This window comes from Protopterus annectens, chromosome 3.part0, assembly GCF_019279795.1.
Source record: "Protopterus annectens isolate FY-2018-M chromosome 3.part0, PAN1.0, whole genome shotgun sequence".
NCBI lineage: Eukaryota > Metazoa > Chordata > Ceratodontiformes > Protopteridae > Protopterus > Protopterus annectens.
Window position 1 is genome coordinate 1,156,639,851 of NC_056731.1, and position 16,699 is coordinate 1,156,656,549.

The 16,699-nt window shown below is 39.6% G+C and overlaps 1 protein-coding gene across 3 annotated transcripts in view; it reads right to left on the reverse strand.

The window, feature by feature from the left end:
- Nucleotides 1-16,699, reverse strand: part of LOC122796695 — a 634,527-nt gene that overhangs the window by 97,838 nt on the left and 519,990 nt on the right. For all 3 annotated transcript variants that reach the window (XM_044065385.1, XM_044065384.1, XM_044065386.1), the window contains one exon: nt 13,432-14,452. In XM_044065385.1, coding sequence (XP_043921320.1) covers nt 13,432-14,405 — 974 coding nt within the window. In that variant the 5' untranslated portion in view covers nt 14,406-14,452. The remainder of the gene's footprint in view (nt 1-13,431; nt 14,453-16,699) is intronic.

Here is a 16,699-nt window from a genome sequence, read left to right on the forward strand (position 1 = left end):
AAGCTTGTGCAGCATATATTCTGTCTTATTGCCATACTTAGGGAAGAAAACAGGCAACTCTATAGATTGATTGAGATTTGTATCAGAACACACTTTAGGTAAAAAAGAGGGGTTTATCTGAAGAGACACTCTATCATTATGAAATACCATGCATGGGGGTTTAATTGACAAGGCCTGTAGCTCTGAAACCCTCCAAGCAGAAGTAATGGCTAGTAAAAAAATGGTTTTCCATTTAAGGTACTTCAGTTCACATGAAGAGGCTGGTTCAAATGGAGGTAGGATTATTCATGAAAGGACAAAATTTAGATTCCATGGGGTAATAGGAGATCTAATAGGAGCATGTAAATGAATAGTGCCTTTGAGAAATGCTTTGGATAGTCTATGAGACATATTAGATCCCATATCACCAAGGTAAAAGTCGAGATTGCAGCCAATTGAACTCGTATAGTACTAGCGGCTGCCCCCTCATTAAAGAGCGTAGTCAAGAATTCCAATATAGAAGATACTGAAGCCTGGTAAGGATCAATATGGTTTTGTAGTGCCCATATTTAGAATCTTTTCCATTTGCTAAGATATAATTTTCTAGTAGATGATTTAAGAGAGGATGTCAGAATATGCTGAGCTGCAGCTGAAAGATTCTGAAGCCTGGCTATGTTGGGAATTGGAGGAGCCAAGCTGTCAGTTTGAGGGACAAAAGAGATGGATGAAGAGCCCCCGATGAGTGAATCAGGAGGTCTGGAATTGGGTCCAGGATCCAAGGTTTTTCCAATAGATGAGGCCAAAGAAAGGGGTACCAAATCTGACAAGGCCAGGTAGGGGGCTATAAGAATTAAGGTCCTTCTCAGAGTACTGGTTTTCTGTAAAATTTTGGGTATTAGAGGGAATGGAGGAAAAGCATAAAGAAGATCTGGGGGCCAATTGTGTACAAGTGCATCCCTTGGGGCATCTCCCGGTGTAGGAAATAGGCCAAAGTAGCTGCTGCATTTTGTGTTTGTGGATGTGGCAAAGAGATTGCAGCAAGGCTGGCCTCCTTTGTTGAATATCCTTTTCACTACTTCTTTCTTCAGGGACCACTCATGAGGCAATAGAATTGCCCTGTTTAGCTTGTCTGCTACCATGTTGGACTTCCCCGGAATGTGCGTTGCTATCAGAAAGCGCTGGGTGGAGTTTGCCCACTGCCATACTCTCAAGGCGTCTCAACACTGGGGGTAAGATCTGGTTCCTCCTTGTTTGTTTATGTACCAGACCACTGACATGTTGTCTGTCTGGATTGCAATAGTCCCCAGAGGAAGAGAGTCTTGAAAGGACTGCAACGCTATAAGTACTGCTCTCATCTCTATGACATTGATATGTAGGTAAGCCTTGTGTTCTTTCCATGTGCCTTGGGCTGTTCTTCCCTGATAATGCCCCCACCCGATCAGGGAGAGTCCGTGGTCACTATGGCAATAGGAGTGGGTAGAACAAAGGGACGGCCTATCTTTACATGATGAGATGTCAGCCACCACTGAAGGTCCTTCTTGCATGAGTTCAAGATTATAATCTGATGGGACATTGGAAGTTCTTGAAAGCACCATTGCTTGAAAAGAAGCCACTGCAGTATCTGCATATGCATCCGACCTAGTGGAATTGCAATGATTGCTGCCGACAACGTACTCAACAATTTGAGAACCATGGAAGCTGGGGCTTTTTCTTCTGAGAGAAGGGTTAGAGCCTGTTGTTGAAGAACACCAACCCTTTCTGGCAGAAGTTTTAATGTCATGGAAGTGGTGCCCAGATCTGCTCCTATAACGATGGTATGTTGCAATGGCAATAAGGCAGACTTTTCTAAATTTATGGTAATCCCCAACTGAAACCATAGATTCATAGTTGTGCCCCTTGCATGGATGAGTTGATGCCTGGTGGTGGTGGTCAGGAGCCAGTCACCTAGGTACGGAAATACCTGGAATCCTAAACGTCTCAGGTGAGCCGTGGCTACTGCAATACATTTGGTGAACACTCTGGGGGCTGTAGTGAGACCAAAGGGCAGAGCTCAAAACTGGTAATGTCTGGCTCCTAGCCAAAAGTGCAGGTGATCCCTGGATGGTCTGTCCATTTTTATGTGGTAGTACGCATCCTGAAGATCTATCGAGAACATCCAATTGTCTTTCCCTAGAAAGTGAAGTATTGACTGTAGTGTGACCATCCGGAACTTTGTCTTTTTCACCAACTTGTTCAGTCTGCTGAGATCCAAAATTGGCCTCCAGTCCCCTGTCTTCTTTGGTATTAAAAAGAACCTTGAGTAAGTTCCGAATCCTATCTGGTCTGCTGGGACTGGTTGGGTGACTCTTTTTTCTAGCAACCTTTGAATGGATGCTTCTATGAATGCTTGTTCCCTGTGACTGAGTGGAATGTCTGGGATTTTTCTTATTGAGAGAGGTGGGGTGGAAAAGGGAATAGAGTAACTCTGGATGTGATACTTTGTACCCAGCTGTCTTTTGTTATTTTGAGTCAGGCTTCTGGGTACAAAGTTAAGCTTCCCCTGACTGCCACCAGAGATGTCAGGAGCACTGATAGGGCCTTCCAAAGGACTGTTCTCTGTTGCCCTGATTCTGCGGACCCCCTCTGCCACTTGGACGGCATCTTCCATTATTGCCCCCCCTCCTCTGCCTCTGGAGGAGAGTTCACCACGTGTGTCCTGAAAGGCTCCTTGGGTTTTACGGAACCACATCTTTCCTCCCTTCTGATCTTTGGGGTAAGGTCTGGTAGGTGTGGTAAAATGGACTCAGATGGCAGACAGGGTCTTTCCCTCTTGCTCACACTTGATAAGTGTTTCTTTCACTTTGGGTCCAAAAAGCCATCGAAAGGGGTGTTGATAAAGGATGACTTAAAGGGCTCTGCAAAAGAACATAAGTGCATCCAGGAATGTCTCCTAAGAGCAATTCCTGTACCCACTGTCCTGCTCATTCTATCAGCTGCGTACGAAACCAGACGCATGGACAAGTTCACTAGGGAATTAAAGGTGGAGAGCTGAGATGATACCTTGTCCGAGACCCCCACAGCTACTGAACCCTTTAGAGTATCTCCTAGCTCTTTCAGCAGATCTCTTTGCAATCTAGTAAAATGCGTAAGATAATTCAGCAACCTAAGGGCCAAAGTTGTTGAAGTAAACATGCGCTTTCCATATCTGTCCATGATCCTAGAATCTTTATTCAGTGGATGGACTGATGTCGAAGTTTCAGATAACTCCTTCTTGTTGGCCACCGCCATCACCGTGGCATCATCGGGGACTTCTTTAGTAAGAAATTCCTTGTCCTGTGGTGAGGTGATAAACTTATTAGGCCTCCTAGGGAGAGGTTCCACTATGTCTGGAGACTCCCATGCCACTAGACAAACCAGGTCCATAAGTTCATCGAAAGGTGGAGATATCCAAGTGGCGGAAGGCTGAGAACTGAAAGCCTTCAGGTAGACTGACTCAGCATCAGTAGAGTTGATGGGCTGTCAGCTACCCCTTTATTTAAGGATCTCCAAGATATCTGCGTAAGAGATATCTTCTGAAGGTGACTGTGGGGACCCTTCTGACTCATCTAAGTCAGTGTCTGAAGTGATGGATTCCTGAGGGGAGTCCAAATGCTTCTTCTTGCATAGCCTCTTCCTAGGTACCTCCTCAGTGGGGGCTTCTGGTGAGGTCTTAGAAGAGCAGGGTTCACTCGATAGGATGTCCTGAGTCTCTGGGTCTCTATGCTTTTGTGGAATCTGAGATGCTGAGGTAGACACTGGTGCTGTGTGGGGAGGAGCTTCTGGTCCTGATGATGAGGACAATGCTCTTCTAATGGCATCGAAGGCCCCCCGGTCCCAGCAGGAAGAAACCTCTGGATCTGAAGAAACAGGGGATTCCCTCAGCATCAAGACGGTGGGGTCTGAACCAGAGGTAGAAGTTGAACTCACCAGTGCTGAGGCCCCGAGAGGCAAAGTCAGAACCAAAAGATCGGTTCGACTATCCTCCCCATTCCTGACCGGTGAATGTCGGCCCCTAGACTCTTCGGTCAGCACTGAAGAAATCTGAGCAGTCAGAGCCAAAATACCTGAAACAGGTCTCTGCTCCAATGACTCCACAATCATTAGCTCTGAGCACTCCAGCTCCGAAGTCTTGAGTCAGATTGGAGGGGGAACAGAAGTAGAGGGGGGGTTTTGTTCAGTTCTGAAGTCCCAGGGGTCAGCCCTGACAATAGTTTGGCAAACACAGGTGTCTACAGAAGCCTCTGCACCACACGATCCACATCCATATCTGAAAGGCTTCTTGAGGACCGAGAAGATGGAATGGAAGAAGGCATAGATTGTAAAATCAGTGATTTTAATGTAGGAGATACTGGCTCCAGTACCGGGGACCAGCTCCTAATTGCAATAACTGTTGGCTCCGAAGTCAGTGGAGCTGAAGTTGAAGGGTTGTCAACTTTGGATTCACTGGATAATGAAGACCTTTTTGACTCCAGTGATCCAGTGGATGACTTAGAAAATTTTGAAGGCTTGTCATGAGCTTATTATCCTTGTCTAGAGCTTCCTGAAAAGAAGGTTTAAGTAAAGCCCTTGCAATTAGTTTACTTTTTTTTTCATGTAACACTCGAGAGCTAAATGAGTGACATATGAAGCAATCTTCTTGAAGATGTATTTCACCCAAGCAATATACACAATCTGTGTGTCCATCAGTGATTGACATTTTCTGCCCACATTTAGGGCATTTTTTAAAATCAGATTTAGACTGTTTTGACTCTCTGCTTTCACAACATTTTTTTTTTTTTTGCTAGCTATTGGATAATGAATATAGATGGATTTCAATAGTAACTGAGTAGTTCTAAACCAGCTTGACAATGCGGGGGTGATGGTAGAATTGTGTATACAATGATCTACAGAGGAATTGTCCGTAAGATTTCCAAATATATACATGTATGGCTCGAGAATAATAATGTACCCTTGTTTTAAGAGGGGGAATGAGTACTAACTACAAATGATTCTGGGTGGTTCGGCTTATATTCAGACATGAGTACTCAGACAACTTAGTTTTACTTCAAAACATCATAGCAGGATGTTCCTGTTTAATAAATATTTAATAGACAAGAAGTAATTTGGTTACTGCTCGGCCAACTTTTTTTTTTTTTTTTTAGATTGCATAAAGGAATTAATTGCCCATCTATCTTTTGGTTATAAGTATTTTATAAATATATGAATAAGATGACGTGCTCACAGAAGGTAGAGGTAGCGCGAGCAGTGACTTACTAAACTGTAAATTAACAATTTGAGATTAAAGGAATACAGTGACAAAAATATCATAACTAACATCCTGTAGAAATTTAGGCTATCACCCATTTGAGACGTGGTGGAGGAGTCCGTTTATTTATAGTCGGACGTTCTTTAAGTTCACTCTGTAATTTTTATTATAAGGGGAGTATTTCCTTCCGAGGGCCTCATTTTTTATAGACTCGAACTTGATTAGTTCATGTTAGATAGAGTAGCTGTTAAACTTTAATGTAATATAGATAAATCGTATTTGTGACAGATCCTTTCTAATTATTTGTCTCCCTGGGTTAGTTTGGCTAACATGTAGATCTCACAATATCTCTTTATTTGCTATGATCTGTGGACTAGGGTTGGTTTGTTAGGATAGTTCAGTTTTCTATGCTCTGTAGAGATAGGTTTTTTGGGATGGGATACATCTCATGGTTTGTGGCCAAGTTAATAAAAATGGAAAAGATTTGTTATTTCTACAAGCTATCAGGTCTTTATGAAACAAGAAGGCGTATCCCATGCTCTTCCGGGTTAGGAGAATTAGTGGATAGGCACAGGATTATGACAGGAAGAGTGTCTCATCTATACCCAGAGAAAATGTTTTATCCATGGCATCCTTTTGTACAAATTTTTTATACCCAGACACACATTAAACACAAGCAACAATTACACTCCTTACAGATAGCATGTGGACATTAGCTTCATGGAATGTTAAGGGGCTGCAAGCAGACAATAAAAGGAAACTTTTTTTACACTTAATTTTTAAAGCCAAATTAGATTTTATTATGGTACAGGAAACTCATTTATTAAATAAACAGTGGAGCCCCATCCAGAGGAAAAAGTGGATTAAAACTATTATAGCCGCAGAAAATAAAACTAACAAGGCAGGGGTGGCAATTATCATTACAAATCCCTTCCAGTATGACATTATAAGACAGGATTCAGATCCAGAAGGTAGATGGTGCTACTTCATAGCTAGACTTAATCATATAGATAAACCAATTTTAGTAGTTAATATTTATGCTCCGTGCATTCTGCAACAGAATTTCCTGATGAGTATTTATAAATTGCTAACGTCCTTTCCTAATCATTATTACATTTTAGGGGGAGACTGGAACTCCATTCAAGACCCAGAGGCAGAAAAAAACAATACTAAATCCAAATATAATATACAAGCTTCAATAGCAATCTCTGAAATTAAAAATGACTTCAACTTATTTGACCCATATACCCGTCAATCTCCACATATATCCAATAAAGGGTTTACCTTTTTCTCTCAATGCTACAAGTGTTGGTCCAGGCTAGATTTCTTCCTAATTTCGGACATCTTTCTTGATTATAACTTCTCCCTTTATACAGAACCTAGGTTTTTTTCAGACCATTCCGATAATTACACTAGCATTAGATTGGACATCTAATTACATCCCGAAAAATAGAACATTATGGTGGCATTTAAACCCTAATTTACTTAAAAAGATGATATTCTGCAAGAAATTGAAACACTTCTTGATAAATGTATTCAATCCTTATCCGAGGACGACTGGCCGATTGATATAACTTGGGCTACTACGAAAGCAATGATCAGGGGTGTGTTAATTAATAAATCTTCGTACCATAGGAAAATCACTCTTAACAAAGAAAAGAGCATTATGAAAGAAATAGCTAAACTTGAACTAGAATTACAACAGAAATACTCCCTGGATTTGGAAAATAAAATAGCCCAACTTCAAGGAAACCTTCTGTCAATTCAGGCAGAGAACCTATCGTTTCAAGAAATTAGAAACCTGGCCAACTACTCGCAATGGGCTCAACTCCCTTCCAAATTTTTAGCAAGATTGCTTAACCAGCATAAACCTATCCCCACTATCCCAGAGATTACTTTCCAAGATAAAAAATATAATAACACACAGGACATAATCAAAGTGTTTGAGAAGATATGCACAAATGTTTATAACCCCCCTCCCCCGTCTTATTATGACCAGGAATTGCAATTATTTCTTAATCAACTAACATTCCCCAAAATCAATGAAGAACATCAGGACTCTTTATTGGCTGATTTTACACAAAAGGAAATTATTATAGCAATCAACAGTCTAAAGATTAACAAAGCGTCGGGCCCAGATGGCTTATCAGCTGAATTTTATAAATGCTTCATTTCAAAAATTTCCATTATTCTGTATCATCTTTTTAAGCATATTACTCAATTTGGTATTAGCGATCTCCATTTAAAAGCCTCTAGAACTAGTCTACTTCCCAAACCTAACTCTGACTCGAGAAACCCTCACAATTATAGGCCCATTTCTATCATTAATTTAGATATGAGAATCATGGCGACTATTTTAGCCACCAGACTTAGATCTGTCATCACAAATATTATATTGCTAGAACAATCTGGGTTTATTAATCATAGACAAACAGTGGACCAAACACTTACTCTAGATGCAATGATATCATTATCTTCGATTAAACAAATACCCATATATACATTAGCTATTGATGCTTCTAAAGCATTTGACCGAATTAACAAGGAGTTCTTAACAGCTATCCTCCCAAAATTCAACATCCCTGCAGTATTCATCCAGTACATCAAAACCCTTCATATGAGGGCTTATACCATATTACAAATAAATAAATATAGTTCATCGAGGATAGAAATTAATAATGGGGTAAGACAAGGTTGTCCCTTATCACCTCAATTGTTTAATATGTTTATAGAACCATTATTTCTATTATTAAAACAGAAAACTTTCTACCGCATCCCAGATTTATTTAATACAAAAATTTCATTCTCTGCCTATGCAGACGACTTAAACATATATTATTCCCTTCCTAGTTCAGATTTCTGTAAAATTATAAAATCAATAGATACATTCTCCAAGTTCTCCAACTATAAAATGAATATGGAAAAGTCGATAATCTTCCCTTTAAACACCTTCTCGCAATACCCCAGTTTATTTACCCCACAAAAGATCAAGATTAAAGACCAACTACATTATCTAGGAATCTCATTTTATCATGACACACATAAATACTATCAGGAAAATATAAGTAATTTGTGGTCAACTATACAAAAAGACCTTGACAGATGGGCATAACTTAAACTTCCTTTCATATCTAAAATAGCCATCATAAAAATGAATGTACTCCCTAGACTGTTATTCGTACTCAACGCATCTAACACCCTGATACAAAACAAATTCTTTAAGAACACCCAAAAAGAGCTCTCAAAATTCTTATGGTACCCCACACCCACTAGAATAGGTTACCAGAAACTTATATACCCAAAAGAAAAAGGTGGTATGGGTCTCCCTGACTTGAGACTATACTATGAAATAATCAAATGTAGCAGGATAATCAACATCGCAGAATATATAAATGACTCCACTAAGTGGTACCCGAACTGGGTGAAACTATACTATAACTATATTAGATCACTACAGTTTAACCCGAAGGCACTTCCCTTTTTGGATAAGGACAGTAGGAAGAAATATAAAATACATAGGGATCTAAAGGAGGAAATCATAATCATTCAGAATCTATTTGATTCCTTGAATTTATATTCTGCCTATATGACACTTCAGCCCATTCATCTTAACCCTAACATCAAGTTAAATGATAAGATGATTAACCTAGATCCATATCCACTGTTGAGGGATAAATCTATAGCAGACTTTCTCCCATTCAAACATGATTCAGCAACTACCATGAGGAGCAAATTAAATCTCCAGTCCAAATATACAGTCATACTAACACAATTAAAAGAGCTATGTTGCAAGTTTTGGGATGATCCTACTACCTCCGATACAGATATATCTACATGTAGAACCCTATGGGACCTGTTTCACCAAAAAAAAAAAAAATGATCTCGAATGTTTATAAAGTTATTATTCCTATTAAATACAACAAAGAATGTATACACTCTAACTACTAGACGAAACAAGACCCATCGATTGCAACCAACAAAATCGCCCAAGCTATACAAAAATTTTCCAAATTTATACCCCTTCAAAAACTAAAATATACACAACTTATGTTAGTAAATAACACCTATTATACACCTGAAGTGTTAAACAAGTTGTACCACAACACACCAGCTAATTGCCAATTTTGCCCTACTCAGGTGGCAGATATCATACACATATTTTTGAACTGCAAATGCTCATATAAGCTCTGGTGTGCTTTAAGGGTCAAGTTAGAAAAGATGGGATATGAGAAAACAACTCTATCATGAAAATTTACTCTCCTACATATTCCTCCTCCAGGAATAAGTAAAAATCAAATACATGTTCTAATTGCCCTATTTATGTTGTTGAAGTACTATATCACGTTAAACTGGAAAAACAGGATGGCACTATCATGGGAAGGTTTTAACAAGTAGCCAGAAAGCATTTATATGCACACAACTACCTGTGGTATTCTATGAAGCAGCAGCCTATACAAAAGGAGTTTTGGAAAATCTTACTGGATCATATTTTGATATGATGTTACTGACGATGTACGGGATTTATTTTATTAGGGTATAGATGAGATTTGTATATAGTTCTTTGTAGTTTGTAGTATGTTTCTGTTTTAGATTTATGTATATGGTATGTATGTATGTTATTAATGAAAACACCTAAATCTAATAAAAAGATTAAAAAAAAAAAGAAAAACTTTCACACCAAAAACTCTATAAAGCACTAACTAACACAATATATATATATATCTATATATAACAATTTTCACTCAAACAAGAAAAACCCTATAAATAAAACGGGCTTGTAAGTAAGGAAAGAATTAGCCTTCTAATTCAAACAGGATATTTTAACACACAAGCTAAATCTAAATATCTCTAAATATCTAAGTATCTAAATATGTAAATATCTTAACATATTGAAGGTAAAGGGAGATAATCCAAGGCCTACAAACAGGCCATGTAGGAAAAGAATAAACAGAAAATGCACAGGCACTTCAAACAGTGACGCAAAGCTTAATAAAAAACTCTTATGAAGAACTTCTATAAATTTTTATAAATCTCTATCAATTTCTAATAAAAAAGTAGAAAATAACAAATTTCACTGGCCAGAGCTGGTGAAACACATGATCTGTTGCAGCAACAAATGAGATCTGGAGGAAGCACCAGTGCATCATGGGATAGGGAGTAGGCCACGAGCTGGTTGAAGACCTTGAGCTTTTGCATCTGGCCGAGTCGGGAACAATTCAGTAAGAATGACGGTGAGATAGAACAACTTCACATTCAGCGTTTTACAAATGATGCAGCATGATGGGAATGATACTGACTGAAAATATTAGATCATTCCAAAACAGCCCTTACATAAGATATATGACACTTACAGCAGGTGACTTATTATCGTTTGCAAGCATACACACTGCTCAAAACTCAGGAGTGCCTTAAAACTGCCTGAATTCACAACCACAAAGAAAAATTACCTTAAAGACAAAAATGCAGAACTTACATAAACTAAAGCCTATGTGAAGAAAATGGTTCCACAAGTCTTCAAATTACATTCAACATAAATGGATTTTTTTGCCAAATTTTTCACACACCTAATAAAATCTTGAGGGGAGGACATGACCTCTTGATGTGGCAAAAGTGTGCCTCCAATATATGGTGTGGTATCCTTCAAGGCCCCTGAGTCAGAGGAAACCACAACCCAAGCTGCGGAAGCCCTTACAAATGCCTTCTATGAACACCTCCAGGACTGCATGGATCAGGCAATCCCAAATAAAACCAAGACTCTTTCCACAAAGGGCAAACGTCCAGTCTGGTGGACCCCAGCCATTAACAAACTTTACAATAAGAGGAGAAAGCTATTACATGATAGAACAAAATCCATAAAAGGGAAGTCACCCCTGATCATTATTAGTAAAAAATACGAGCACTCATAAAATCAACTAAGGCCAATTTTGAGAGAAAAATTGCCATGGATTCAAAGGACAATCATAAGGCCTTTTTCAGCTATGTTAGGAACCTGGGTGGAAACTCACAGATATGCTCAGAATTAGTCCAAAATGATACAAAAATCACTGAACCCACAGACATTGCCAACATACTGGCAGACAGGTTCAGTGCAAACTTCACCCCTCTCCCCTAAAGGAGAGATAACTATCCCAGCCGAGTGTAGCCTCCCGGACATCTCAAATGCGCAGGTGAAAGCTGCTCTCTCTAAAGCTAAAAACACAGCATCAATGGGACCGGATGGTGTCCCCGGCTGTGTGCTACACGAGCTAAATGAGGAATTAAACCCGCACATAAGGCAGCTGTTTAATCTCAGCCTTACCACAGGATACATGCCCAAGGAGTGGCGTACGGCAACTGTGGTCCCACTCCACAAAGGTGGCGCCTCTATGGACCCTGGTAATTACCGCCCCATAAGCTTAACAAGTCTAGTCTGCAAAGCTATGGAGAGGATCATAATGGAGCTCATAAACAAAGATATAGGGGACTTGCAGACATTGGACCCGACCCAGTTTGGCTTTGTCAAGGGAAGATCATGCCTTTTGAACTTGGTCGACTTCTTCGAAATAGTCACCAAGGCCATTGATGAGGGAAGGCAGTCCATACAGCCTACCTTGACCTTGCAAAGGCTTTCGACACAATACCCCACTCGGGTATTGTAGAAAAACTTACCAGCTTAAATGTAAACCCATATGTCACAAGATGGGTTGCAAACTGGCTTAAGGACAGAACCCACAGGGTTAGAGTTGCTGGTGCTGTGTCAGACTCCAAGCCGGTCACAAGTGGTGTCCCACAGGGCTCGGTCCTTGGCCCCTATTGTTTGGCATCTACTTCTCAGAAGTACAGGCCAACATGGGAGGACTTTGGCTGACAAAGTTTGCAGATGACTGCAAACTGGGCGCCATAGTGGAAAGTGCATCGGACACGGATATCCTTCAGAAGGGACTCACTGAAACAGATAGCTGGTGCCAGAGCCATGGCCTGAAGTTAAACGCCAAAAATGTATAGTCATACCCTTCGGGAAAAACAAGGTAACCCCAAGCTACCATATAGGTGGCAATCCACTAAGCACAGAAGAGGTTATCAGGGACCTGGGGACCCAGGTTGACAGTGGCCTTTCTTTTGACACTCACATTGCTAAAGTGGTTAGAAAGACCTTCTACATTGCCCACCTGATCATGAAGGGATTCACATCAAGATCTAGTGAGGTCATTGTTCCCCTGTACTCTTCACTTATCAGACCAATGATCGAGTACAATGCCCCATTCGGGATGTATCTCACCCGACATCTGCAGCAATTGGAGAGACCCCAAAAGTTCCTCACCAAAAGGATAAAGGGACTCCAAAATCTGTCATATGCTGCCAGATTGAAGAAACTCCAGCTCTATTCAGTCGCATACCGTCTGCTCAGAGGTGACATGTGCCTGACATACAAGGCCATGTCCAACCCGGAATTAATGGACATGCTCCACCTCAAAAATCCAAATCCACCAAAACCACTAGAGCAAGCGACTTAAACCTTAGCACGGATATAAATAGGACGTGCTGGAGGGATAGATTTATCACTCAGAGACTCCCTATGCTGTGGAATAAAATCCCGGTCCATGTGAGGCAGAGCACCTCGCTGACTCTGTTCAAGAGAAATCTAGACCTGTGGATGGGAGATCGTAGGTTTACCCCGGGAATCATCTCTGGGTCACTGCTGGACAGAGGCACAACAAACTAATGGGCACAGTATTTTTTCATATAAGGGGTGGCGTAAGCCACAATAATTTGGGCTAGGCTTATAAATGCCTTAGGGCAGATAGCCTAGTATAAACCTATGAACCTATGAACCTATAACCTATTAAGAGATTACAGACCTTGGAGATTATAACAACATAGAATGTTTCATTGATATATGAAATGTATTCCACTTTAATAAAACTATTTTCAGACATTTATTGTCCTGTTAAAGGAAATTTGAAGTAGAATGTATGAACATCACAGAGTAGTCCTTAATAAGTGGTCACCTGTAAGGATAAAATAAGCCAAGTGAAGTCCTTGACACATTTAATGGGGAAGAAATCCTGGTTAGTACACTATGTCCATATCCCCATATAACTCTTTGTAGTCTTTGTCACTGAAATGAGGAAACTACTGGGAACACTTTGATATGATAAGCAGTATATAGTAACTTAAAATAAGGGCAACATAGTACAGAAGCACTTTACCTGTCCTTTATTGATTCAACAGTTTCAGGAAAAGATAGTGCTTTGGGGCTTTCATCTTCTTCTATCTCTGCATCATATTCAGCATTACCTCTGTCAATACTTTCTTCAAGTATCTCACTGGCTGAGTTATGGGTAAATGAATATGAAGCTGGTAAAAGTCCATGTGCAGCACCAGCCCTTCTCAGACCTGTAGAATGTGGATGCTGATTGAGAGATTCAGCAGTTTTTAATGTAGCCAGTTTTACAAAATTTAAAGTCAAATGATCAAGGTACTTCATAAAGCTTATAGAAAGGTCAGTTGCTTTCATCTTGCTGTCAGATAAAGCATCTATTCCTCTCTTGTTAAGTGGCTGAATATGATTCTCACCTGACTTGGCCTCAGAATTTTTCACCTGCAGCTCTCTTTTCTGAATTAGCTCCTTGATGTTTCTTTTTCTCCTTTTAATTCGCCTTTCATCTTTGGGTTTCTCTTCTTTCGAGTTTCCTTTGGGTATGTACTGCATTTCAATAATCACAGACTGAGTATGCCTGGAAGGCCCCACAGAGTGTACACTTATGATTTCATCCTTGCTAGGATTATTTTCTTCAGAGTAGTGTTGGTAATGCTCCAAACTAGGCTGTCTGTCTAATGTGGCATGACCCTTTTTATCACTGGATGACTCTTTTGGTAGATCTTTCATACCTGAATTTAAGGATTCTTCAGAAATTGTATTTTCTGCTTCCATTGGGTTATTGTCTTCTGTGAGTTCATGATTAGTAGTTTTCATTTTTGCAGAAAGTGTCTTCATCCGAATTGTTTTATTTACCATTTCACTGATACTAAGCTTTGACTTGTGGTTATTCATGATTTTAGCAGCACTTAAATTAGTTTTGTTCTTTTCTTCTTTGGTGTACATATGCTCCACATTATAAGATGAATCATGATGAGCTTGTTTAGGATACATCCTCAGCGTTATATGTTTTTTATTATCCATCACTTCTAACTGTTTTCCTTTTATGATGTGCAAGATGTCATCGGCAACTATAATAAACACAAAAATAAGAATGAACAAAAACTATGGTTAAAGCCATCATAAACACCTGCATTTAGTGTCATCATAAACTTACTTTAGAATAGCAATGCAGTGCAACACAGAAAGAATACTGTATCACTTCAATATGAGTTTGTATTGTAGTATGTCTGTTGTAAATAATTTTGTTGTTGTTGTTGTTGTTGTTGTTGTATCTTTCGGCTTTTCCTGGTTAGGAGTCACCACAGTGGAACTCTGGTCTGCTAATGATTGGCAGCAGATTTTTACGTACCGAGTTGCCAGCCCTGACGTACAACCTTCAATGAAGGTATGCCCATTCACGCATGTCTCCACACAGAAGACGCTTTAGGTGAGAATCGAACGGCACAACGTCTTGCTGTGAGGCGACAACGTTACCGCAGCACCACCACCGCAGTTTGTAAATAATTCTGTAATATATAATATTTGTAAAATGCTTTTGTGATGTAGCCTGGATGTTTTTTTTCCATGGATCTTGGCTAAAAATGTGTACCCTGTGGGCCCAGTCGGACTTTCCTGGTAATCAAATGACAATAAATAAAGAGAAGACAGTGCACTAAAGTAGTTTAAGGTTATGACTTGCAAACAGCAATCTACTGTATAAATGGATCTGAGTTCATAACTCTGATCCATTGCCAAATATTGCCAAAAAATTGATTAACAAACCCACAGCTTCTACGGGTCTTACCTCATTAATATTTATTTATTTATTTACTGACATTTGTTGATCGGGAAAGTCCACTGGGCTTGAGACCCATTTTCAGTAGAGGCCCGGGGAGAAAAGCTCCAAGTTACATGAACATTTATTTATTTATTTATTTCCAGTTTGATTACCGGGGATTTCTACTGGGCTCAAAGAGCCCGTTTTCAGTGGAGGCCCGGGGAGAAAAGCTCCATATTACAAGCAATTAAACAAAAATGAAATAATACAAAGTAATGAGAAAAGTACAAATGCATAATGGCAAGACAGTTCATAAACAGATTTACAAAGTAGTATAGAGAACTATTTGTACAATAATTACGTCATGGAGGCAAGAGAAGTGTCACAATTAAAGGGAAAGCAATTATTAGTTGAGGGTTAAACATTTGAATGTTGTATATTGAGGTTGAGCAGAAATGAAGGAGAAATAGGTGGGAAGTACACTGTTAGTAGAGCATAGATTATAGTGTCTGGAGTATTCTTAGAGAGGTAGTTGAACATTAATAAAAGTGAAGTTCACACATGGAAGGTATGATTGCCATAGTTAAAGTGCATCAGCTTAATATAGGTAGTTATTAAAGATTAATTGTTTTCAGTAAGGGGATGAGATCAGGGACTATATACAGTATTTACATTGTGTACATTTAAGGTAAAAAAACATTATTAATAATTTGGTGTTGAATTTGACTTAGGGGGAGGCAGATGTTTAAGGGGTCTTTAGATTTAGAGTGAGGTAGGTGTTTAGGAGAACAGACTGGGGTGGATGAATAAGTAGAGAAGCTGTATGAGGAAGCATACATAGAAGAGAGTAAGTAGGTTAAGTAGGGAGAATACAGTTACATTTCCAGTGCTGTGTAAGGTAGGAATGAAGCTGAGTTTTAAAGGATTCATAGTTTTCAGAGATTCTAAGAGAAGAAGGGAGAGAATTCTATCTTTTGGCTAGGGAAGAAGAGAGTAGAAGGTGACCAGCAGGACATTTGGGATTGTATACAGAGAAGAGATTCTGGTGTGCAGATCTCAGGGCTCTGTGGGGGTGTAAAAGGGTAAGATATTTGCTAAAGCAGGGGATAGAGTTGGTTTGAAAATTAGTCTGTGGGTAGTAGTGAGTTGAAGGAAGTTGAGTTGATTGGGAAGTTCTAGCCAGTTTAGCATGTGGAGAGATGTGCATTGGTGAGAGGAGTAATTAGCGTTAGTTGCGAATTTAGCAATTTTGTTGTAACATGTTTCTAGTTTTGAGGAGATGGAAGAGGATAAGTTGGTAAGTAGGGGAGCACCATATAGAAGAGAAGGTAGTAAGTATATGGTGGCAAGAGCGTGTCTGGTAGATGAAGAGAGGAACTGGGAGTGTCTATATAGCATGCCAAGTTTCTGGTGAATTTTTTTAATGTTTAGCTGAACATGTGTGTCAAATTTTAGGTGCTCATCTATGGTAACTCCAAGTAGTTTAGCAGAGGGGACAATTTCTATAGTGGAGTTAGTATTGCTAAAGATACTGAAATATTGTTTGTCAAGCTGGAGG